General features: G+C 47.6%; 1 protein-coding gene across 2 annotated transcripts in view; it reads left to right on the top strand.

Annotated features, from left to right (window-relative positions):
- The window catches only part of Cdc42bpb (CDC42 binding protein kinase beta), a 94,423-nt gene that overhangs the window by 30,082 nt on the left and 41,416 nt on the right, over positions 1 to 22,925 (top strand). For both annotated transcript variants that reach the window (XR_007106446.1, XM_047536544.1), the window contains exons 2-6: positions 8,148 to 8,239; positions 11,129 to 11,212; positions 14,549 to 14,644; positions 17,925 to 18,073; positions 21,237 to 21,330. Coding sequence is in view for 1 of the 2 variants with exons in the window: in XM_047536544.1 (XP_047392500.1) it covers positions 8,148 to 8,239; positions 11,129 to 11,212; positions 14,549 to 14,644; positions 17,925 to 18,073; positions 21,237 to 21,330 (515 nt within the window). In the remaining variant the exon portion in view is untranslated. The remainder of the gene's footprint in view (positions 1 to 8,147; positions 8,240 to 11,128; positions 11,213 to 14,548; positions 14,645 to 17,924; positions 18,074 to 21,236; positions 21,331 to 22,925) is intronic.

Genomic DNA, 22,925 nt, shown 5'->3' with positions numbered 1-22,925 from the left:
CAGTGGAGCAGGCTGACTTTTAAACTCAGGTGCCCCTCCTGGGTGGGATACACTACAGGTCTGCAACACTTGGCCTGGGGAACCCAGTGTGAAACCGATGTAAAAACACTATCACATTAATTAATTTAAGCTTTATCTGAGCTCTTCAGCCACTTGATAACTAGCACTCATTCTTTATTTCTGATTTTCCTTTTTCTCAAATTTAGGCTATATGTAGAAAGGATGCTCTAATGACTCACATAAGAGATAACCTGGAAACTAGCCATGTCATTGTGTAGCACCAAGCAGAGTAGGGTCCTTGTGATGAAGCCTTTGCAGCATTTTACATAAGCATATGTAACTTATATGATGCCATTGGCTCTGTACTTTAAGTCACTCTGTCATACACTTGGAGTGTGTGTGTGTACACATACATATATGTACATATTTTTTAAAACTTTTTGTGGCATTGGGGGTCAAGCCCAGGGCCTTATACATGCTAGGCGATGTTCTACCCTCAGCCCTGAAAAAAATATTAAATGTTTCTGTTCCCAACAGCAGGGGACCTGGGTTTATGTTGTGAAGGTCACTTGCTTTGCATAGGCTCTATGATAAGTATCTAAATAAATTTTTTTTCATACATGTATATAGGGTAATAATGTCTGTCTCAATCTACCTTCCTTCCCGTCCCTACCAACCCCACCCATCCCTTCACTGCCCTCTGTATAATCCAAGGTTCCTTCATTCTTTTCTACCCACCCCCCCACTATGGATCAGCATCCACTTATCAAAGGAAATATTTGACCTTTGGTTTTAGGGGATTGGCATATTTCACTTAGCATGATATTCTCCATTTCCATCCATTTACTTGCCAATGCCATAATTTCATTCTTGTTTAAGGCTGAGTAATAGTCCATCGAGTATATGTATCACATTTTCTTTATCCATTCATCTGTTGAAGGGCATCTAGGTTGGTTCCATAGTTTTGCTATCGAGAATTGTTCTGCTATAAACATTAATGTGGCTGCATCACTGTAGTGTGCTGATTTTAAGTCCTTTGGGTATAAACAGAGGAGTGGGATATGGTGGTTCCATTCCAGGTTTTCTGAGGAATCTCCATATGCTTTCTAAAGTAGTTGAACCAATCTGCAATCCCACCAACAATGTATGAATGTGTACATTTTCCCCTGCATCCTTACCAACACTTAATATTGCTTATATTTTTGATTATTGCCATTACGACTGGAGTGAGGTGAAATCTTAGAGCAGTTTTGATTTGCATTTCTCTAATTGCAAGAGGTGATGAACGTTTTTTTGTATGTTTGTTGATCAGGTGTATTTCTTCTTCTGTGAAGTGTCTGTTCAGTTCCTTAGCCAATTTATTGATTGGGTTATTTGGTGATTTTTTGTTATGTTTTTTGAGTTATTTATATATCCTAGAGATTAATGCTTTATCTGAGATGCATGTAGTGATTTTTTCCCATTCGTAGGCTCGCTCTTCACATTGTTGATCACATAGTCTCTGCCTTGCCAAAGGACTTCCAAAGGGCAGTGCTGCATGTGGCACTTGCTGTCTGGGGATTGCTGCCTCCTTGATTGGGGGCTTCAGGTGGAACAGACTACTCTCCAGCAGGAAGACAGATCACCTCAGAGTGATAGGCAGAGGTGAGGCCCTAGGATTTTATTCTGGTGATGACAGAGCAAGCCCACAAATGGGAAAGAATGGAGAAACCATTCCGTCTGTCAAGTTTGAGTGAAGGCAAAGAGGAAGGCAGGCATTCCCAACCCTGTAGTCTTGTGACAGGTGTGAGCTATGCTTGCAGTACCCCTGTCCTTCCGCCTTGGCCTGAGCTTGGAATGAGGGTTTCCTGGTCTGGCCTTGATGGGGCCCAGCCTCCATGCCCTGGCTGCTGGACTTTCACTGCCGGATCTGAAGCCCACTTGGCTTCTGGCTCAGAATATTATTAAAGGGCTTTCTTTTCAGTTCTCTAAAATATCATGTTGCATTCAGTTGAAATTTATTGTCTGTTGTTATAAGCATTATAGTTCTGCCATCCTCCTGGGTGGGACAGTTCGTACTTAGCTTTGCTTTCTGGAAGTGTCTGCTTTCTCTAACTTGTGATTCCTGAGGAAGTATCCATGACTGCCTGCCTGCCTGTGATGGAGAGTGTTGTCACTTTATAAAACATCTTAGTTATTGAAAGAAGTGAACGGGTTTTTTTAATTTGAGCACATTTTCCAGAAACTTTATGAAGGTGTTGATCTTCTGTAGGTTGTCAGCAGCCAGAATGGGAAGTGTTCTAAGATGGGCCTGTGAGTGCTTGCTTTTCCTGCTCGGGCTGGCCAAGAATCTGACCCTCAACCTGTCTCACAGGGGTGTTAGTTGTGCACTGGCAAGGCGAACCTGTCCGCTTCATTTTGCCATTGGCTGTGCTTCCTGGCCCCTGCGTGCTGTTCTGACCTTTCTCCCTCTGCAGGAGGAACCAGCACAGGACCAGGCAGATGTGGGCCCTTGATGCCTGCTGCCAGCTGAGGCCTTACTGTGCCCTTTGTAGGTGTCCCCCAGTGTTTCCCCATGCTCCAGCCAGCCCTGCAGTTACTGCCTTGGGCAGTTTCCAGCCTGCTGTCTCTTAAAGGGACCAGAGCAGGAGTGACTGTTGAAAGGGGGGAGGTATTCTCAGGAGCCGGAGCCATCGAGTGAAGTTTACTTCTGTCCCTCTTACCCTCTGCATGTCAGTGGCCTTTGGGGCCCTGATGCATCATTGTAAATGTGTTATTTGTACCAGATAATCTGTCAAACTGTTTCCAATTCTAAATGTATACACAAAGCTACTGAGGCAAGAACTGAAGAGACTGAGGGGTGGGAGGAACAGTCCAGTCAAATCCAGAGGGAGGCCAACAGCAGGAGCTGGGGAGGGTGAAGTGGGATGTCCCGCCTGTCTTCCTGTGGGCTGCTGCACTGGGTCACAGCCCTCCTTCCTCTTACCTACCCCCATCCAGTTAATCTGGTCTTATTTCCTCTCTTGGTAAACAAGAAGGGGTGGAGGGGTCATCGGTTTCTCATTTCACAATGATTTTCAGCCAAAGCTCCTCCTTCCACGCCCACTTCCTAGCAAAGTTTTCCTGTTTGAAGAGAGCACTGGATTCCAATTTTCCTTGTAGTTTGAATTTTGTTTGCAAGTGGTAACCCTTGAATGTTGAATTCATTAGGTTTTAGGGCATTAAGAGAAGTTCAGGGGGGTCCGAATTATGGAGAAATGGTTAGGGTTAGGGTCAGAGTCAGGGTTAGGGCTATGTTTTTATTCATCCTTTGGGGTGGAAACTATCCCAAGATGTTCAATATAGTCTTACTAACAAGAAAGAAAGCAAGCCCTCCTTGAGGAGAAGGTAACCTCTTGGTGACAACTGGTCATTGTGAGCCTTACAGGTATCAGGCACAGTGGACTATATTTACTGAGCTCCATCATCATGACAGGTGCCTGGGAAGTGATGGATAACCTTGTGGGGTAGACCTGCCTTTCTGGGACTTAGATCAGTGAGGAAGACACCCAGGAGAAAGTGACTTTGTGGCTGGGGAGGGTGGTATCTGGGGGCCTCAGAAGGCGCTAGATGCCACACCTGAAGCCTCAGGTAAAAATGAATGGCACAGCCCCACCCATCCCTGTCTGACTGACTGCAGCTGCAGAGGTGCCAGCTGATTAGTTTGACTCTGTTCGGAGCCAAAGAGGGGCCAGACCTGTCTGGATCTTCAGCACGTTGCAAGTGCCTGGTAGATATTTGCTGACTCAGTAGCATTTAGTATTTGTTGGTGGAATGTGAAGGAGAGTTCATTTTATTCTTTGTAAAATTTAAAAGTTATGTTTGGTCTTACTCCATAATCTACAAGTTCATTATCAGCATGAGAGTCCAATATCATTTCATGTGGTGTAGCTGGTCATTTTCTTCAAGCTACCCACAATATCTGTAGTCTTCTCTGCCCCACACCCAGTGGGGATTGAATTCAAGGCCTCATGCATATTAGGCAGGCACTGCCCACAGAGCCACATCTTCCCCCTTTTTAAATTTTACTTTATTTTTGAGACAGGGTCTCGCTGAATGTAGAGGCTGGGCTTGGCCTCCTGGCCATCTTCCTGCAGCAGCCTTCTAAGTAGCTGGTATTACAGGCATGAGCCACAACACCCAGCCAGAATGTCTGTTATCCAAGAGAATCTCTGTATAAATGATATTTAAAATTAGTCCTTACTGATTTTTGATTGTTATGGTTTTGCTTTGCATCTGAATGTTATAAGAGTATGTGTGTGACAAGCTGCATTGCACCCCAGTGGATATAATTCATAAAATTTTGTAGCATTTGTATTCTGAAGAGCATCCTAGACTCTAGATTTAGGTGATGAAATAACATCAGCAGACTGAAAAATGGCTTTAGAGAAAACAGACACTCTGCTTCCTTCCTGCACACCCCTCAGTTGCTCAGCAGTAGAATGCCCTTCCTCTTCCCAGCCCTCACCTCTCCCCCACTACATAAGCTGGTGGTTCCAAAGTGATCCTTTTGTGAAAATAAAAGACAGCAGTTGAATATGTTTAAAAAACAACAACAACAACATCACTTTGGTCTCTACCTTCTCAGGCACCATAGCAAATAACTGTGATGTTTTTTACTCCATTACCCCACCTTCCCCTCTTCATCCCAGCCTGCCATCTCCGGGTCTTTCCCACTTCAGTAAACTGTGTTCCCTTCATCAAGGTGCCTGGGCTGAAAAACTCCCTAGTGCTCCTGCATCTGTGCATCAAGTGGCATCCTTTAACCTCTACTGCTTGTTTTCCAGTTTGCAACAATTGACTTCTTTAAATAAAAAGTTCAAAAAATGCTTTTGAAACAGTTTCAAACATACAGGAAAGTTGCAAATAATGGAGCTCTCACCCCTGGATTTTGGAGATTGAGTTCTTTTGTTGCACCCCCTTGCCCTTGAGTGCTTCAGTGGGTTTCCTACAAAGAGGGATATTCACATAACCACAGTGTGACCTCAAGACCAGGAATTTCATATTGATGCTTGCTGCTGTGTAGTCTTCAAAGGTGTCAAGCTGGCACTGTTTGCTCACACTGTCTTGTGTGATCCAAGGATGGGTGCAGAGCCACTCCTGTGTGACCTTGTCCGTGTCCTGAATTCCCTTCTGCATCAACAGCTCCTTAGTCTCTCCTTGGCTTTCATGACCTTGGCACTTGGAATTTGCTGACCATTCATTTTATAGCATGCTCCTCCTACATGGAGTTACCTGGCATTTCTCTGAGATTAGGTTCAGGTTAGGTGTGTTGTGTAGGAAAGTGACAGAAGTGAGGCTCCTTTTTCCAAGTTGTCTGTCAGATGGCGTCAGTTTAACTTTGTAATGTTACTAATGGTGGCTACTCAGTCACTCGGTTTAGGTGGTGTCTGTCAGCTTTTGCTATAGTCACTCACCCTTTTGACTTGTGGTTGACGTGTGTTTTGACTAGGTCTATTCTGTACACCAGATGTCAAAATGGATTGCTTGGTGTCAGTACAGACCCCTCCTGGTTTCCTGCGTCCTTTGCTGCCACCACTGAGCCTGTTTACATAACAGGATGCTTCAGGCTCACCTTGCACTCTGCTGACAGGGCTTTGGACTTGCCAGAGGAGCTCAGGTTTCTTGCAAGGAGAATGGTGTTTAGAAGCCGAGCCCTGGCACTGCCTACGCTTGTTGTTGGGTGTTGCTCCTACCAGGCCTCGTAGACGAGCTAGGGCCAAATGTGTACATACCATTTATGCCTGTGTATAGTTCTCCATCTACCTATATAATGCCAACAGCGAGGTCACACACAACACCATGCCATCCCGTACAAATGGCTGATTTCAGTTTTCTCTCTTACCCGTAGCACCTTTCTCTGACAGTGAGGAACCTGCCCTTATCATCTGTGTGTGTATCCAATCAGCTTTTCTGTATACACCAACTCCCTACCCCCACCTGGCTTGCTCACCCCCACTTGGCACTCTGATCCTTGCTCCCTGTTACACTTGGCCTAAAGAGGGTGTGAGAGGGCACCTGCAAGGCCAGGAGGTGGCAGCTTGCAGCTCCCCATTTCTTCTCTCTGTGACACCTGGTAACTAGCTCCTCATCCTGTCAGCCAGGTTCTTTCTAGTGTAGGCAGCCGGTTCTAGTTTGGAGTTTACCCCACACTTGTTGAACAGCATTGTTACAGTCCCCTCGGGGACCCAGTGTGGGCTGACCAGCCCTTCCTCTTGATACCTGAGTCCCTGCCTTTGCACTTAGAGACTCTAAGACTGGCCAGTGCTGCCCTGTCCTTGGAGACTGAGTTGAGCTTTACAGGGCCTTTTACCAGGTGTGTAAACCACCTCCCTTCATCTCTTTGTCCTAAGGGCAGTGGTTCCTGCATCTGCTGTCTGAGACCATTTACATGTGTGCCCTTTTTCATTTCTTGGTCACCTACCTAAGAGTTCTTGATGTTTTCTTGTTCAGATGTCTGGTGTGGGTTCTGTCTGCTGACTCTCCAGTCCAGAGGGCAGGGTCATCTTATTCTCATGTTGATACTCATCAGCAACCCCATGGGAAATGTCACTGTTTGTCCTTTCCACCTGCTGCACCCCATCCGTCTTTCTTGCCTGGCCTCATCACCTTTCCTAATTAGCTCTTTCGCCCAACCCCTGTGTCATTAGCAGGGTGGTCTGCCATTGTCACTGTCTTTCTGACTTTAGCTACTATGAACTTAGTAATACTTGCACATCAGCACAATGTTGTTACTGTGGCATCAGAAATGTTTGAAAATATCAAGTATTCTTTAAAAATGATGTTTTCCCTTAGACTTTTCCTTCTGGTTTCTTCTTTTAATGCCTCTATTTTTAGAGGTTAGCTTTCATCCATGTGGATTTCCTTTTGCTCGATTTTGTAGTTTATCTTTTTAAACTTTCTTACTTGGGTTGTTTCCGCTGTTCTCTTGTCAGACTGGCCCTGATAAATCCATTTCCACCGGTTTCAGGGACACTTGTGCAAAACTGTTACAATGTATAAGCAACAAAAAATGTTTTCGCCAGAAGCATAGGGGGGAAAGCTTGACATGGAATATGGAGTAACTTCAGGGCAATTAATGTGGAAAAAGGGGAGATGCAAAGGAGATTTAGGTCACAGCCGTGGTGCAAGCTACTTTCTGTCTTAGCTGACTTAATCTGTACTGATACAGAATTAGATTAATAATGTGGAGCTCACTTAAAAGTCCAGAAAATGTCAGATTGCACATTTTTGGAGTACTAATTGTACATGTGCAGTGCTAAGAAATACTATCCTTGTCCAGTTTTGCCCAATGGTAACATTTTGCAAAACTGAAGTAATGGATATTTTGAAAAAGAAATATATAGGACAAATAGAAGTTTGCATTTAACATGTGAATTTGCACCTGAAGGTGAAAATAAAGACAGGTGTAAGAGCTAAAACTAACAATTCCACCCTAAGAGGGACAGTGGTCAAGACAGTGCTGTCTCTGGAGCTGGACTGCAAGGTCTAGGCCTGGCTCTGCCGCACACCCTGTTCTTGGGGAGTGTCCTCATTTATGAAATATGGATAATAACAGAACTTTACTTTTGAGGAGTCAGGATGAAGAGTACATGGTCAATGTGATAAAGTGCCCAAGCAGTGGACTTGGCTGTTAGGGATGCTGCGTGGTTTATAGGGGCCTTTATAGAATAGGGGATGCTGCTGGCACTTTTGGGCCTGCCATCATCCTGGAGGTGCCTCCTGTTCCCCAGCCATCTGTGACCTGTGGAGTACAGAAATGGGCCACTCAGAGCTGCCTCACCTCATCTCATGCTCTGTGGCCAGTGACTGAGCTGTCCCTCAGGACAAACAGGCGCACCTAACACCTGTCAGTTGCTCTCTCAGTTGGTAAATCTTGGCTTTGACCAGGAAGAGGAAAAGATTTTACCAGGAGATCTTTATAGTGATGGTATTTGTTAGAGTAGACATTACAGTATGGTTGCTGATAAATGTCCACATTAATTAGCATAAACAGACTTTCTAAAACTTTTCACTTATTGAATATTTTAAAAAGTAAACACTTTTTGAAGTATAACTCAGTGTGCCTCAAGTTTTCAGATTGCTAAATTATTGACTAAATTCTTAATACTATTTTTTTCTGTTTACAGCGAAACCATTTACCCAGCTGGTGAAGGATATGCAGCTTCATCGAGAGGACTTTGAAATAATCAAAGTAATTGGGAGAGGTGCTTTTGGTGAGGTAAGAGAAGTCTTACTTAGACAATTTCACCTCTATGGCCAAGGCAGCAACAGCTCCACTCACCTTGGGGACCTATGCATTGGTATTTTCTGGCGAGCTCTGGGTGGGTAAAATCTGAAGGATAGAATTAAGAAGTGATCACAAAGGACTGGGTGTGCAGCTTGTTACAGAGTGCTTGCCTAGCATGTATGAGGTCCTGGGTTCCTCCCCAGTGCTGTCAAAAAGGAAGAAAGCTCATGATTGGCAGATGACTATCAATATTGTTGGGACCATGACCATAGTTTCTCTTTTTTGGCGGGGAGGGCAGTTACCGTGGATTAAACCCAGGGGCACTCGACCATTGAGCCACATCCCCAGCCCTATTTTGTATTTTATTTAGAGACAGGATCTCACTGAGTTCCTTAGCACCTTACTTTTGCTGAGGCTGGCTTTGAACTTGTGATCCTCCTGCCTCAGCCTCCGGAGCCACTGGGATTACAGGTGTGTGCCACTGTGCTGGGCAAGGGACCATAGTTTCTTTTGGGGTGGGGGCCGTAATTTCTTACAGACATAAATAAGGTTTGAAAAATCAAATTGTTGAGAAATGACAGCATTTTCTTTAAAAAGCAAAAAGAGGGAAGTGAGGGCTGCTATCTGCATCCATAGTTTGCTGACCCCAGCCATGCCAGGCAGCTTCCCCTGGTCCCTCCAGACTGCGGAGCATCAGCACCTGTTCTGATCTTAGGCTCTATCTGCTTAGGAGCCTCCTGGTGGTTACTGAGGGAACTTCACACAGGAAAGCACTCTGCCTGCTCTCCTGGTGGCAAGAGCACTGACTCCAGGCCCACTGATGTTCCCAGGAAGTGTGCCAAGTGGGCAATGGTGGTGGTTGTACAGGACTGGTAGTTTCTCATGTGTGGTTGCTGCTTTATTCAGCAGTATCTCCTGTGGCTATGAAGGCCGTACAGTTCTGTCATGTCTCAGAAAGCATCTTAGTATTTTTGATGAGTTTTTTTGTCTGTTAAAGGCACCTCATTACACCCTTACATCATCTGCAGGTCTTCAGTAGAATATAGGAAAAGAATGCTCCCCGCTGCTCTTGCCCATCTTCCCACCTCCCCTGTCCCACCCCATCTCTGCAACATCCCTGAGGGTGGGGGCAAGGAAGCAAGCAGTCCTCTGCAGCCTGCCTCAGCGCAACTGTAGCTCTGGGTTTTTCTCAGTACTAGGACTGCCAGCCAGATTCAGTTCACCATGTGCTGGGACAGAAAGCCATTTAATTTTTTTAAAAATGTTGAAATATAATTGCCTAGAAAATGCACAGATCTAGGTATGCAGTTTGTGTTTGACTCATCTGTGCCAGTGTAATCAGTACCCTGTGGATGCAGAGTGCCATGGGTCCCCTCCCCACTTTCTCCCTAGAAAGTGCCTTCCTGTCTCTTCCCACGACACCCCCTCCACTCCATCCCACCTAGGCAGGGACTTTGATTACCACCAACAGGAAAGTTTTCATTTAAAGGAGCCACAGGGAAATCTTTAGAACTCCACATAAAATGAAAAATGTCTAGGTGCTAAGTAACTTGCTGATGCTATATGAGTTTTACTGTGCAGTAAGAAGACAGATAAATCCTTTAAAATCAACACTGGCTTCCATCTGGAGCACACTGCCACTGCCTCTCTGCCTGGTGCCAAGATTTAGGAGGCCAGGCCCACCAGAGCACTGCAGTAACAGCCACACCGGCCACAGGGTATTTTGGAGAGGGAGTACAGGAGACACATTAGGGCATGGACACCCTTCATTGTCACCCAGAAAAGGTGATGCTGTCAGTGTGTGACTATAGGAGCATGTGCCTAAGAGTGAGGCTGCCACTTCTTGGCATGTTATGTAAACCTTCTGAACCTCAGATTCCACATCTGGAAAACTCAGCTGCTAACTGTGCCACCGTCTGGGGTTGTCGTGAAGATGGAATGGGAGTGCAGATAGACTGCTTAGAGCCAGGCCTGGCACAGGGAGAGCCCTCGGGGGGCAAGCTCTCACCAGTCCCTTGATGGTGCTCTTGTGTGGCGTGTGACCTTTAGAAGGGCCAGGAAATAGATGATTCCATTTGAGAACTCTCCATCTGTGCCACCTGTGTGCAGGAGGCATGCTGGCTGCTTGAGGACCCGTAGCCAGTGCGGGTTCCTGGGGTAGTGTTGAATGTGCCCCGTCATGTGCAGCATTGCAGTAGCACTGGCACTAGTGGAAGGCTCGCTCTGGATCTGGCAGGGCCTGAGAGACCAGGAGGACTTCCTGGAAGAGGTGATGTGGGAGTTGTGCTGGAAAGGACCTGGCTGACAGCCAGCGTGCTGATGGCCAGCTGTGTGCCCCTGCAGCGACTCAGCTCATCCTCCCAACAGGCCAGGTAGTTGTAAGAACCAAGGCCCAAAGAAGGAATTCGCCCGTTGTTCCGGTGCTCACTAGCCCTGTAAAGCAAGACTTAGATGAACAGTGGGCATTTGCAGAGGCTGCTGGAGAAGAGGTGGAAATGGGTGGGGTGGGGAGACAGGAGCATGTAGATGGGCCCTTGAGTGTGGGGAGAACCCTTGGTCTTGATCAAATTTTACAAGGGTGTTTTTAATGTGAGAGGAAAAACGCCAGACATAGCCCTGTTAGAGGACTGACATTCCTCGTACCCATTGCTAAGTATTGAAGTTTTTGGGCAGAGCCAGGTGGTACCAGGTAATTGCAGTGTGGGTAAAGTTAATTTTGGAGGCATGAAAGGGCAGTCTTTATTTACAGAGGAAACGTTGCTTCCTTTGACAGTTCAGTTTCCAGGTCTCTCAGGCAGTTGGGATTTCACTGTTAACTATTTAAAGATGTGCTTTTGTTCGATTAACTAAAATTTTGTTAAACTCACATTTGTATTATAGGTTGCTGTTGTCAAAATGAAGAACACTGAACGAATTTACGCCATGAAAATCCTCAACAAGTGGGAGATGCTTAAAAGAGCAGAGGTAAGTGCGGAACAAATATAGAACAAATAAGTAAGCTGGGTGCAGTGGTGCTGGCCTGAGACCCCAGCCACTCAGGAGGCTGAGGCAGGAGGATCGCAAGTTCCAGACCAGCCTGGGCAGCTCAGTGAGGCCCTGTTCCAAAATACAAAGGGCTGGGGATGTGGCTTAGTGGTAAAGGGCCCCAGGCTTTGTCACCAACACCAACAAATAAGTAAATAATGAGTCAAAATGGGGTGTGTTATGAGAGGGAAGTAACAGTAGCCCTGGGAGGTCGCCTGAGCCTCCCCAGCCCCTACTTCTGCTGCTGTCCTTCTCGTATCCAGTGTCCTCCACACACTGCTCAGGGCCCACCTTGAGTCCTTCAGCCAGGATTCTGTCTGCAAACAGCAACATTCGTGGAGGTTTAGGCATTTAGTGCAGTCCTGCTCCACATGCAAAGGGGATCGAATAGTCCAGAGCCCACTTATCTACAGAAGTGTTGGCACTCCCTTGTGCAGAAGTGAAGCTTCTAAACAAAAGTGGGCAGCTGCTGCTTGATCATCTCGATGTGTTTTCTCCCGGTTCTCACTGTCCTCAGCCCTGGTCTTGCCTCCTGCCTGCCTCAGCCAGCAGGGCTGCTGGGCAGGCCCCAGCATGTCCTCCCTGCTGTCTCTGCCTGCCCTGCCCGTGGAGCCAAGCAACCATTCCTGCAGTGGACCTATTGCCTTGTCCTCTCAGGTCTGCTCCATTCTTTACTCTACTTCGCTCATGACTGCCAGACACACTGTTGCCCCTCCTTGAAGGCACTACCTGTGGCAGTGGCTCTGTCACCCAAGCCTCTGATCTGCTCCCAGTACTGTCTGGACTTGGTTCTCTGACTGGGCCATTCCCTTTGCACAGGCCACTACTACCTTTTGGAAGCTCCTGTTGTGATTCCTAGCCTTATCTGCTACCTGTGCCCTCCTTGACGTGCGAGGTGGCCTTGCCTCTGTTGTCCTGGAGTTCTTTCCTGTTCTGCCAGCGGTAGCTGCTGCCTTATGCAGATGATAGCAGCTGGTGTCTGTCCACTCTCTTGAGTGCCTAGCCTCTGTGCACTCAGCAGTTTCACTTCAGTCTACCACCAGCATCTCAAGTTCATCCTGCCTGAATCATTTGGGGTGTTCTTTCCTGTCCTCACTCACCCCTCTTCTCTGCTGTACCGCTTACAGCCCTTCATTGCTCAGTAAATGCATGTGGGTTGACTGCATTGTGTGGTCACGGGCAACCCACCACCCTGCCTCAGCCATGCACATCCTGAGCGTCTCCCCCTCACCTCTGCATCTTCCTTCATCCTTGCCCCTTCCCCTTGTGCTTCTCTGGTCACCTCATCCTATGTGGCCCTTCTCCCCATCACTAGAGGAGTGAGAGCAGGTAGTGCTGTGTGAAAGAGCGGGAGGTGCGTGGCATGGACCCAGTGCCCCAGCCAGCAAGCAGCTCTTACAGAGCAGCGTGATGATGCCACTCGAATTTGGCTACACAGACACAGCTTAACTGGCACTCTTGGAGAATGGGGAGGTGTGCTGGTTGTCGTGACCACCCGAGAGTTTAGGTAATAGGCTCAGCTTGAGCCTGTGTTGGCATGTCATGGTAGTCCTAAACCATTGGCCTTCCAGTCCTCATTATTAAACTTATTTTAAATCTTACATTTTACAATATTGACGTTAAGAAGTCTTTTTTTTTTTTTAAAGCATAGATGAAACAAGATCAGATAGAGGAGTTGCTAGGCTGTGTAAATTCATAGTCAGACCAGGCTGGGTTTTTGTTTCATCATCTTTGGTCATTAAAAAAATACCAAGTTTCTGTTATTTATTTGTTTGTTTCGGTACTAAGGATTGAACCCAGAGAGTACCACTGAGCTCCATTCCCAGCCCTTTTTATTTTTCATTTGAAACAGGGTCTTACTAAGTTGCTGAGAGCCTCACTATGTTGCTGAGGTCAGCCTTGAATTTGTGATCCTCCTGTTTCAGCCTCCTGAGCTGCAGGGATTACAGGCATGTGCCACTACACTTGGTTCTCTCTGCTTGAGATGATACTGAATGATGTGTATATTTCCTGTTGATGGGTCACTACACAGGCGAACCCAACTGAAGCCCAACTTTTCTCTTTACATGGAGAGCAGCTCCTCATGGAAATGACATCACAGTGCTGTAGGTTCCTGCACTGGTGTGCCCCTCAAAGCCAGGGCCTCATCCAGCCAAGGACCCCCTGCTCTGTCCCTCTGTCCTTGTAGAGGCCATGCTGAAAGACAGGAGGCCAGCCACACCAATGCTTAGCGTCTTTCAGCCATTTCTGCGCCAGGCCTTGCGTTGGAGTGACCCAGTATTGGCAAAGGGGGCTGCTTGTCTCCATATCTGACTGATTGTTGCCCCTTGTCTTGTGATAATTCATAACATTGGGGTACATGGACCTCAGTCATTTTGTTTTGAAAGGAAAATGTCAAGAGTTTTGAAAAGTTAAGTTCTTGGAAAACTCAAGTGAGAGAGTGGTACTTGTATTTCTGTTAAACTTTGCCAGTTCCAAACAGAAGAGTGTTTAAATCTTATTATGTCATGTGCTCAGTAAAGAGGAGACGTTATTATAATTATGCCAGAGACCTCGAACTTTTTTTTAGATGGACACAATACCTTTATTTTATTTATTTATTTATATGTGGTGCTGAGGATTGAACCCACATGCTAGGCAAGTGGTCTACCACTGAGCTGCAACCGCAGCCCCAGACCGCTTAACTTTTAAGTAGGTGCCTGTCAGGGCTGGCATGTACACTCTCTTTCCTTGCAACCACATAACCACAAAGGTGCTCCTGGCCATGTCTCCAAAGCTATCTTCTGTCATGGTCATCTTTATTATACTCTGAATAAACCACATTTCAGATTGGCAAACAGGCATACCCCTGTCCTGCTGGCCACACACTTGCTCAGCAGGTGGAGTGAGACGGAGCTACCGTGGGGTGGTACACACCCCAGGACCTGGGTAGCAGGTGGGCGGTGTTGCAGAGGGCCCAGTTAGGAAGATCCTGCTGATCCACCTTGAGAATGGCATGGCCCTGTGTCCTGGGCCACAGGCAAGGCAGGGAGGGCAAGGCAAGTTGTTTCCAGCAGCCCTTCAGCATACTGTGCGCCAGGGCTCAGTAGAGGAAAAGAGCAGAGGCTGCTAGGGGTGACCATGCATTCGGTTCCAGATGATGTGATGGGCCAGCGGCTAGGCATTGTATCCAGAGTGGCTGTGACAGCAGGGACCCCCTACTGGGAATGTGCTCAGCAGGAGGTTCCCCGCCCCCCACCCCAGTGGACACAGACTGACTGTCCTAATCCCTCTCAGACTGCCTGTTTCCGAGAAGAGCGCGACGTGCTGGTGAACGGCGACTGCCAGTGGATCACTGCGCTGCATTACGCCTTCCAGGATGAGAACTACCTGGTATGTCCAGTCCAACCTCCGCCCCACGTTGGCTGTTCCCTTGCCACACTGGAAACTAAGACGGTTTGGAACTCACCTTTCTCAAATACGTGTTTGACTTGATAAAACTAAGGACCTTATTTTACTGTAGTGATCAGATGCAAATGTTAATAATAGACTTGTGGAATTTGGTGTATTGTTTTTCTGCAATCCCTAGGTTACTGCTGGATGTATCACATTTAAATAATCTGAGGGTTTAAAACATTTTCTAATTTGAATTATGTGTAAGAAATTGCTGTGAGGATTTAGAATGGCCAGGTCTGGCCTCACAGCTGTTCCTTCTCTGTCCCTTGGGCAGCCTGTCAGGGAATGCCTTCCACTGGCCTAGTGGACCTCCTCCACAGTCTGGTACAACCATTGTTGTCACCAAAGTCTCCACGCAGGAGCCAGAGGCCCTTCCCTTTTCTCAGTGATTGACTTACCTGGTCACCCTGAAGCTCCTTGGTCATATGTTTGATTTGCTCATGAGAAGCACGGTAAGGTAGGGTTTCTTTTATTCATCTCTGTCTCTCAGGCATCAAAGGAATCCCTTAGATTTGAACACCCAGCATTAGGTTAAATGTTGTGTTATGCTCTTTACAATTAAAACCACACAGAGTGGCAACTGGTGTCTGCTGGCCACGCATGATACACCAGGCTGTGCTTATCTCAGTCTTCCCAGGACCCTGGGAGTTGAACCTTTATGATTTTTCCATTTTATAAATGGGTGTTTGGGGCACAGAGAGGGTGGCCACATGCCCACAGACCTCACGCAGACAGCAAGCTTCCCAGGGTCCCTGCCTAGGCCTGTCTGGTAGGGTAGGTGGCAGATGCTTCTGGGCTGAATCCATAGAAACCCTGTTACTTCCTGGGTCAGTGTGCCCATCCTGAGGACTCAAGTGAACTGTCTCCAGTTCATTTCCTCTTTTGGTAATCACTGAATAAACTTCCCTAGGAGCACTTGGCAATGTAGATCTGTATAGAAGAAGCTAGATTTTTTATTTTGTTTTATTTCAAATATTCTTCCATAATCAGCAGAGCGTGCTGCTGTCATGCATTAGCCAGGCATCACCAGGTGTGGTCTAAATCAAGACACTGTCAGTTAGAGATTTGGGGTTTGCGCAGTGAGGACAAAAGACGTTCGGGATGGGAGAACAGAGGTGAGGGTGCTGAAACTCCCCGGGGTATGGCTGTGGGCCTGCAACAGGTGGAGGAGGTGCATCCCTTCCGCGTGGGAGGTGGTGAGCGGCAGGTGTGGGGAGTGCACTGCCTCTACCCCCCTGGGGACTGTCATGCGTGGTGTGATTTCTATCGTAGGGACCCGAATGGGAATGTTGTGAAATTAAACCCATTTTACCTGCAGCCGTGGAGTTGCTTTATTGACTTGGCCTGGTGTCCCCGAGGGCTCCGTGGTGGCATCATTGGTTTAGTACTAGACTACCTCCGTTTTCCACCCTTGAGTCCTTGCCTGTTTCCCAGAGGCCATCAGCCTTGCACTAGCAGCTGTCCTCGCTTCCTCCAGGGCACCTTTGATGTCTCCCGCTGTCTCCCCCCCCCCGCCCTCCACACCTAGCATGCTTACCTCCCACCTGGAACCTGCCACACCTCGCAGTCCCTGCCAGGGTCTGTGGGTCCTCTCTGCCCACCAGGCTCACTTGTGCTCCCCCTGGCCTCTCTGCACACAGGCCTCTGCCTGGAGCATGACCTCTGGCTGCCCTTGGTTCTTAGCTTGGACCTGCCCATGGTCTATGCTTGGTAGCCTCTGGTCACCAGCCACATCAGGCAGATCTGCTGTCTTCTGCCCTTTCTTATGGGTCTCCATGTTTGCCATAGTTTCTTCCTTTACTAATGTGAGCTCTGCTCAGCAGGAACCTTACCCCTGCTGCCCAGGGTTGCCAACAGGCTCAGAGGGAGAGTAAACATGCACCCAAAAGAACTGACTTGGCATACATTCACCGAGAGGCTTCCTTGTGGCAAGAGTTGGCTGAGATGGGGCGGGGAGGTTTTGTGAATGACGGGCAGCTGAGGGGCATCTTGGAAGCAGGATGAGAAGGCTGCTGGTTGAAGTTCTCTTTGAGACCAGGAACCTAAAATCAGGTTTCTCTGGTTTCCTCAGATCCAGCTGGGTCCACTCCCTTAGAGGTGGGTGGTTTGTTCCTTTCTTAGGGATATGACCTTCGCAGTGTTTTGTTAAAGCTGGTGGGCCCTGCAGTCCAGTGTAGTGCTGTCACATACTAGCTGGGCGACTGGGCAGGTCACCGGAGGTCCCCTATAAAATGGGATCTTGAGCTTACCTGAGGGGGAAGGCTGTTGTAGGGACTACAGAGATGACAGGCCTCTATCAGGTGGCCCAAGGTCACAAAGCATTGCAGTCACTCAGTGCATAGGAGCTGTTCTTGCTGGTAGGTTCTCAGTACATTTGAAAGGATTATCCCCTGACTCAGTAAACCTGGTGCTGGTTTTCTTTCTTGTTGGTGAGTTAAAGTTAACTGTTACTGTATTAAAAGGAAATTGGCATAGGGGTTGGTGGTTCCAAAAGGGCTGAGACTGCTACCCTGATCCCACTGTGGCAGTTTTGCCTGTCCTGGGCCCTATGACTTTTGTGAGTAGCCTCCACTGGGGCCTCCACAGCCTTCTGCAGCCGGGGCCTCCTGAGTGCTGCACAGGAAATTGTGTCCTCAGGCACAACAAACCCAGGTCTCCAGCACCAGTGCTGACTGACACAGGGACAGGCTCAGCCCCAGTGGACGAAGACATCTCCTCACACTGCTCTGATTGCTGCTGTAGCAGTGGCTTTTCAGATGTGTCTGTGGTGTGACTGGCTCTTTGATAACACCATCTTTCCAAACAAGAGCTGCTTGTAGGTAGCTCACTTCCTTCCGTGTCCAGTGTCCGCTTGTGACTCGAGGCCTGGAGAGCTGAGCTCCACGGAACTTGCCAGGTGCTGAATTGTGCTCCTGCTCTAGCTCACTAACTCTCAGAGGACTTTCTCCAACAGCAGGCCTCCAGTCATTCTCTCAGTGACTAGTGTGTTCTCTACTGAAGACCGTTTTCTGCTCTAATTTACGTGCGTGACGTAAATTATAGCACCATTACAGCACGTCAGGGACATTCCAAGGGGGGCAATCCAGGTAACTAGGAGCAGCTGAGAAACCAGTGGTCAGACTTGAGGAGTCCATGGGCTTCTGCAGTGGAAGTTTGGCCTTTAGTTGTCAGGTTCCCTGGGGACTCAGCATTGTGTTCTTTGCTCTCCAATCTGTAGTACCTGGTCATGGATTACTACGTGGGTGGTGATTTACTGACGCTGCTTAGTAAATTTGAAGACAAACTTCCAGAAGACATGGCAAGGTTCTACATTGGTGAAATGGTGCTGGCCATTGACTCCATCCATCAGCTTCATTATGTGCACAGGTAACCATCTTCTCCTGTATTCCTTGTACACCACATTTCAGATGCTAAAACCTTCCTTTTGGAGGTCCCTGAGTCACAAACCCCACGTTGCAGTTCATCCAGGGAGTCATGCAGGTAGCAAGTCCTCCTGGTGAGCAACCAAGCACAGAATGGTTTGCTTGCGCATGTCTTACACCTGGCCTGCACCAGGGGATTCCAGCTGTTATGGCTTCTGTTGTGATGGTCTCACTCTGGCCTGCTGAACCACCTCGGCCTTTAGTCCTACATGCCTGCCCTTACTGACCCTTTTGCGTCTCCCATCCTGTGGCATCTCCACACTCTCCTCAGCTCTGCCCCTCCCTGTCCCTGGGACATCATAAGGGAGGACTGGCTGAAGGAGGTCGGGTGTCTGTCGAAGCAGTGGGAAGCTCTGGGATAGGACCGGAAGCCACCCCTCTGCTCTCCCTGTCCCCACTGTGCCCTTCTCTCCCATTGCAGGCAGGCCCGGATTGCATTTAGAGACACACAGATAGTCCTGTGATTTGTTTTGTTTTGTAGAAACTAGTTTTATTTTTATCTTTATCAAAGTAATTTTATAACAGTTTTTAAAAGTTGAAAAGTTGTACAGGACTTTTCTCCCAAAGTTGTTCCAGCACCACCCTTCCTGTAGGATCGCCAGCTGTGCTTCCCAGACATTTTCCTCATTGTTTCCAGTAATTGAAACACTACTGGAGACACTAGTGTGTTGCTAATCTCTCTCTCCCTACATGTGCTCAGCGTCTGCTTGGCACCCAGGTTTGTGATCTGCCCTCAGCTGTTTTTGAGGGCAGCCTCAGGTTCTGGCCCATCTTGAGCCTCCACGCCCTCTCAGTCATCTCCCAGAGAGGTCTGGCTGCTTTAGCAGGGAATGGTGTGAAGATGGCAATCGGTGTGCTGGATATGCTCATGTCATCAGGGCCCTCGGAGGGCAGAGTGCAGTGCAGGTGTGGATGCGCAGCGTTTGTGGGCTCATGCATCAGCCGGTGCCGTTTGGAGTCCTGAGCGCACTTACTGGTTTTCACCCATTCCGTATTTCGACCTTCCTCCTCCTAACCCCTCTGGCTCCTCAAATCATGACTCATTGGCTCAGTCCTCTGCATGTCTGGAATAGCTCGGAATTGCCCTGCCTACATGCTACCCAAAACAGAACTCCAGAAAAGAGCCCAGGGTGCACCTGCAGTTCTCCACTTCTCTAATCCCCCATCCCTCACCTGCACCAGAGTCAAAGTTCTTGAAAACCTGACAGATGAGCAGTGCTACACAATTATGTTCCTTCCTCCCTGCCACTTCCTTTCTGTGGTGCTGGGGATTGCACCAGGGGTGTTCTACCACTGAGCCACATCCCCAGCCCTTTTTATTTATTCTGAGACAGTGTCTTCCTAAGTTGCTGAGGCTGGCCTCAGTCTTGAGATCCTTCTGCCCCAGCCTCCTGAGTTGCTGGGATTGCAGGTGTGCACCACTGCCCTGGCTTCAGAATAGTTTTCCTTTTTAAACTTTCTTGTGGAGTTGAACATCATTTTCATATCTTTGTCGTGATTGCCTCTATGAATTATTTCATGTGTTTTTACTTCTTTATAGAGTATCTACTTACTTCCTTCAATTGTTAAATATTTGTCTTTTATCTGCAATATGTTGCAAGTATTCTTTCCCAGTTTGCTCTTGGTTTTTGACTTTGCTAGTTGTGTTTTTTGCCATGCAGATTAAGAAGGATGTTTTATGTAATCAGATTTATTGGTCTTTTCTTTCAAGACATAATGAGTAGTCTTTTTTTTTTTTTTTTAATCTGCAGAAAGAAAATCCATGTTTTCTTTTTGTAGTGTTATTTTTTTCATTTATGTAGTTTCATTTTTTATGTATGGACCTTTAATACATTTGGAATTTATTCTTAAATCTGGCGTGGGGAATGGATCTCCTGTATGTGATCTTCAGTCTGTGTTTCCTAGTGACTTGAAATGCCGCCTTGGTCATGGACTCCATTCCATCGTGTCCGCAGTATGTTCTTGGGCCAGTTTCACTCTGGCCCAAGGTGGGAGGAGGCCACAAAGGGGTTGCCCTTCAGCCCTCCTCACCAGTGCTCTCTTGTGGGTTATGTCTTCCCTGTGAACCTCAGGCATCTCTTGCTCCGCCAGAACAGGACACTGGTTCTGAGCCTGTGGATCCTCACCTCTGGGGCGTGGGCTAGGTCAGTTGGACACACACAGTGGGCCTCGGGCTCTGCCTATCCCCGCAGTCTCCAGCAGCCTCTGCTGTGCTCTTCCCTCCTTTCTTGCCTTATTCTTCTTATAACTTCTGATCTTTTTCTCCCTTTCTTCAATGTTTTTCATTAGATTTTGATTTGAATTCTCCTTTGGCTTCCTAATTCCGATAAGATATTATCTTTTTCTTCTGTTTCTCCCCCAAGTTAAATCTACTCATTTCTTCCAATTTTGTCTAGTTCTTTTTCTTAAGTTTTTAAAAATTATTCACTGTGGGATTTTGGTTTGTTTTTCTCATATTCCTGAGTGCTTGTTTGCAGGGGTTTGTTTCCATTTGGAGTGCTGTGCTAGAGTTTTCTTTTGCTTTGTGCTTTTGTTTCTTGGTCAGAATTGTCCCCTTCTGCTCACCTGTGTTTGTGGAAGTCGTCCCTGTTGTGCCCTGACTCTTGCTTCATCAGGCTGCTCTTCTCAGTTGGAGGCCACCACCCAGCTCCTTCATGCTGCACTGGCCCCTTGGCCTCGTTTCCTACTTCATCATAGCACTTCCCACCCAGGCCGCCCTGTGTGACACTGTCAAGGTGACAAGGCACGTTTGTGACCCATAGCTTTGGGCAGACTTCATGAAAGTGGGGCAGCCTTGTCTCAGTTGCAAGGAGACTCCCAGCAAACACTACCTGGTGGGTGGTAGATGGACAGGATGACAGCATGCTTTTTGGGTCATTTGGGGATTCAGTGAGTGGCAGTGGTGGCAGCGCCTGCTGCTGTTCCCGACGGGTCTCAAGCAGAATGCTCTGACTTAGAGGCACTTGGCCTTGGTGTTACAGCTATTCTCAGATGATGGTAGTAGCATTTCCCAACTGATCTACCAACCCACTGCTGGTTCAGAGCTTTGACCTACCTAATGTATTTCACAGAGATGGTTAACTTATGTATTTATTTTTTAATAACAGAGACATTAAACCTGACAATGTTCTTTTGGATGTGAATGGTCATATCCGCTTGGCTGACTTTGGATCCTGTTTGAAGATGAACGATGATGGAACTGTAGGTATTTTTGTTGGAGATTTTCCATTTGGGTGGGTTTGGTTTGTAGTTACAAGGAATTTAAGTGTTCAATTTGAGATATGATTAAGAAGTGAAGATTTTGTTGGGTTGGTTTTACTTTTGCTTTTGTACTAGGTACTGAACCCAGGGTCTCGTGCAAGCTAAGCATGCATCTTACCACTGAGCTACATCCCTAGCTCCCTTTCATTTTATTTTTGTGGTGCTGGGGATGGAGCCCAGGGACTTGTACCTGCTGGGCAAGTGCCCTACCACTGAGCTGTATCCAGTACCCAAGTTAATTGATGTAAATCAAGAAAATCATTTAGGAGATAATTGAACATTTTCTATCTGGGCAACTAAAAAAAATTTTTTTTCTTGTTTTTCCATTGAGAAAAGTCACGTGTATGCCTACAGAGTAGCTGTCAACCCCTCAGACTTTTGGGCTGCTGCAACTCTGCCAGCCCTGCAGCACGCAGGCAGTTCCTGGTCCTGACTTACAGAGCCTGGCCTGGTGGGCAGGCACCACCATGTTACTGCCTTCTCCCTTTGCTTGGGCAGGTCTTCCTGCCTGTCAGGGACTTCTCTAGTGAGAGGGCCAAGGCCGCTCCTGCTGCTCTCTTAGCTTCATCTCCATCTGGCCAGCATCACAGCTGGGTGGCTACTCCACTACAGCCCTGCTTTTTCCACAGCAGGCTCATCTGCATTCTCTCCCGTAGCCACAACTTCATATATGTGTGTTTGGGAGTCTTTTCTCCTTGAAAACCTACACTTAAAAGTGTCATATGAAATACTTTCAAAAGCCAGCCGTCTGGTCCTTTTCTATGAGCAGGTTTTCATGCTGCTGAAAAGCTCAAACCAGCAAGTCATGCTTTACATGGCGTTCACTCTCTTTTGATTGGTACCAGGGATTGAGCCCAGGGGCACTTAACCACCGAGCCACATCCCCAGCCCTTTTTTGTATTTTATTTAGAGACAGGGTCCCACTGAGTTGCTTAGGGCCTCGCTAAGTTGCTGAGGTTGGCTTTTGAACCTGCCATCTTCCTGCCTCAGCCTCCCAAGCTGCTGGGATTACAAGTGTGCACCAACACGCCCATCCTGGAGTTCACGCTCTTTCCACAAAACCAGTCTCTTGTTTCTAAGTGTTGACCACAAAACAATCAAGTGGTAGCTAAGAGTTTCTTGACTCAGTCTCTCAGTGACTCTAGCACTGACCTTGGTCGCCCTTCTTGCCTACCCATCGCCTCATCAGTGGGCATTTGACCCTGGGTTACCTCCAACACACCCAGCAGTTCCTCCACTCACGTCTGAGGCTCCTGTGGCCCTGGGGGGGCATTATGCAGGGAAGTGACTAATGACACGACATGCAGAATCCCTGTTGTTCCTGCAGACTAGCAGTGCTCACCACTGCCGACCCTGGCCCTGCTTGTGCCCGAGCTGCTCTTCTTAGGGAGCCCCAGGGGAGGCCTGTGATTGTGCTCCAGTTCCTGTCTGAGCCACAGTCTTACAGACCTGCCTCCTCTGGTAGTCTTTTTCTCCTATACCCAGCAGCCTCTTGCTTTCCTGTGATGGTGGCCCTTGCTGATCATAGCTTTTGG

This window comes from Sciurus carolinensis, chromosome 2 (assembly GCF_902686445.1).
Source record: "Sciurus carolinensis chromosome 2, mSciCar1.2, whole genome shotgun sequence".
Classification (NCBI taxonomy): Eukaryota; Metazoa; Chordata; class Mammalia; order Rodentia; family Sciuridae; genus Sciurus; species Sciurus carolinensis.
Note: the sequence above shows the minus strand (reverse complement) of the source record. Positions and strands in the feature narration are given on the sequence as shown.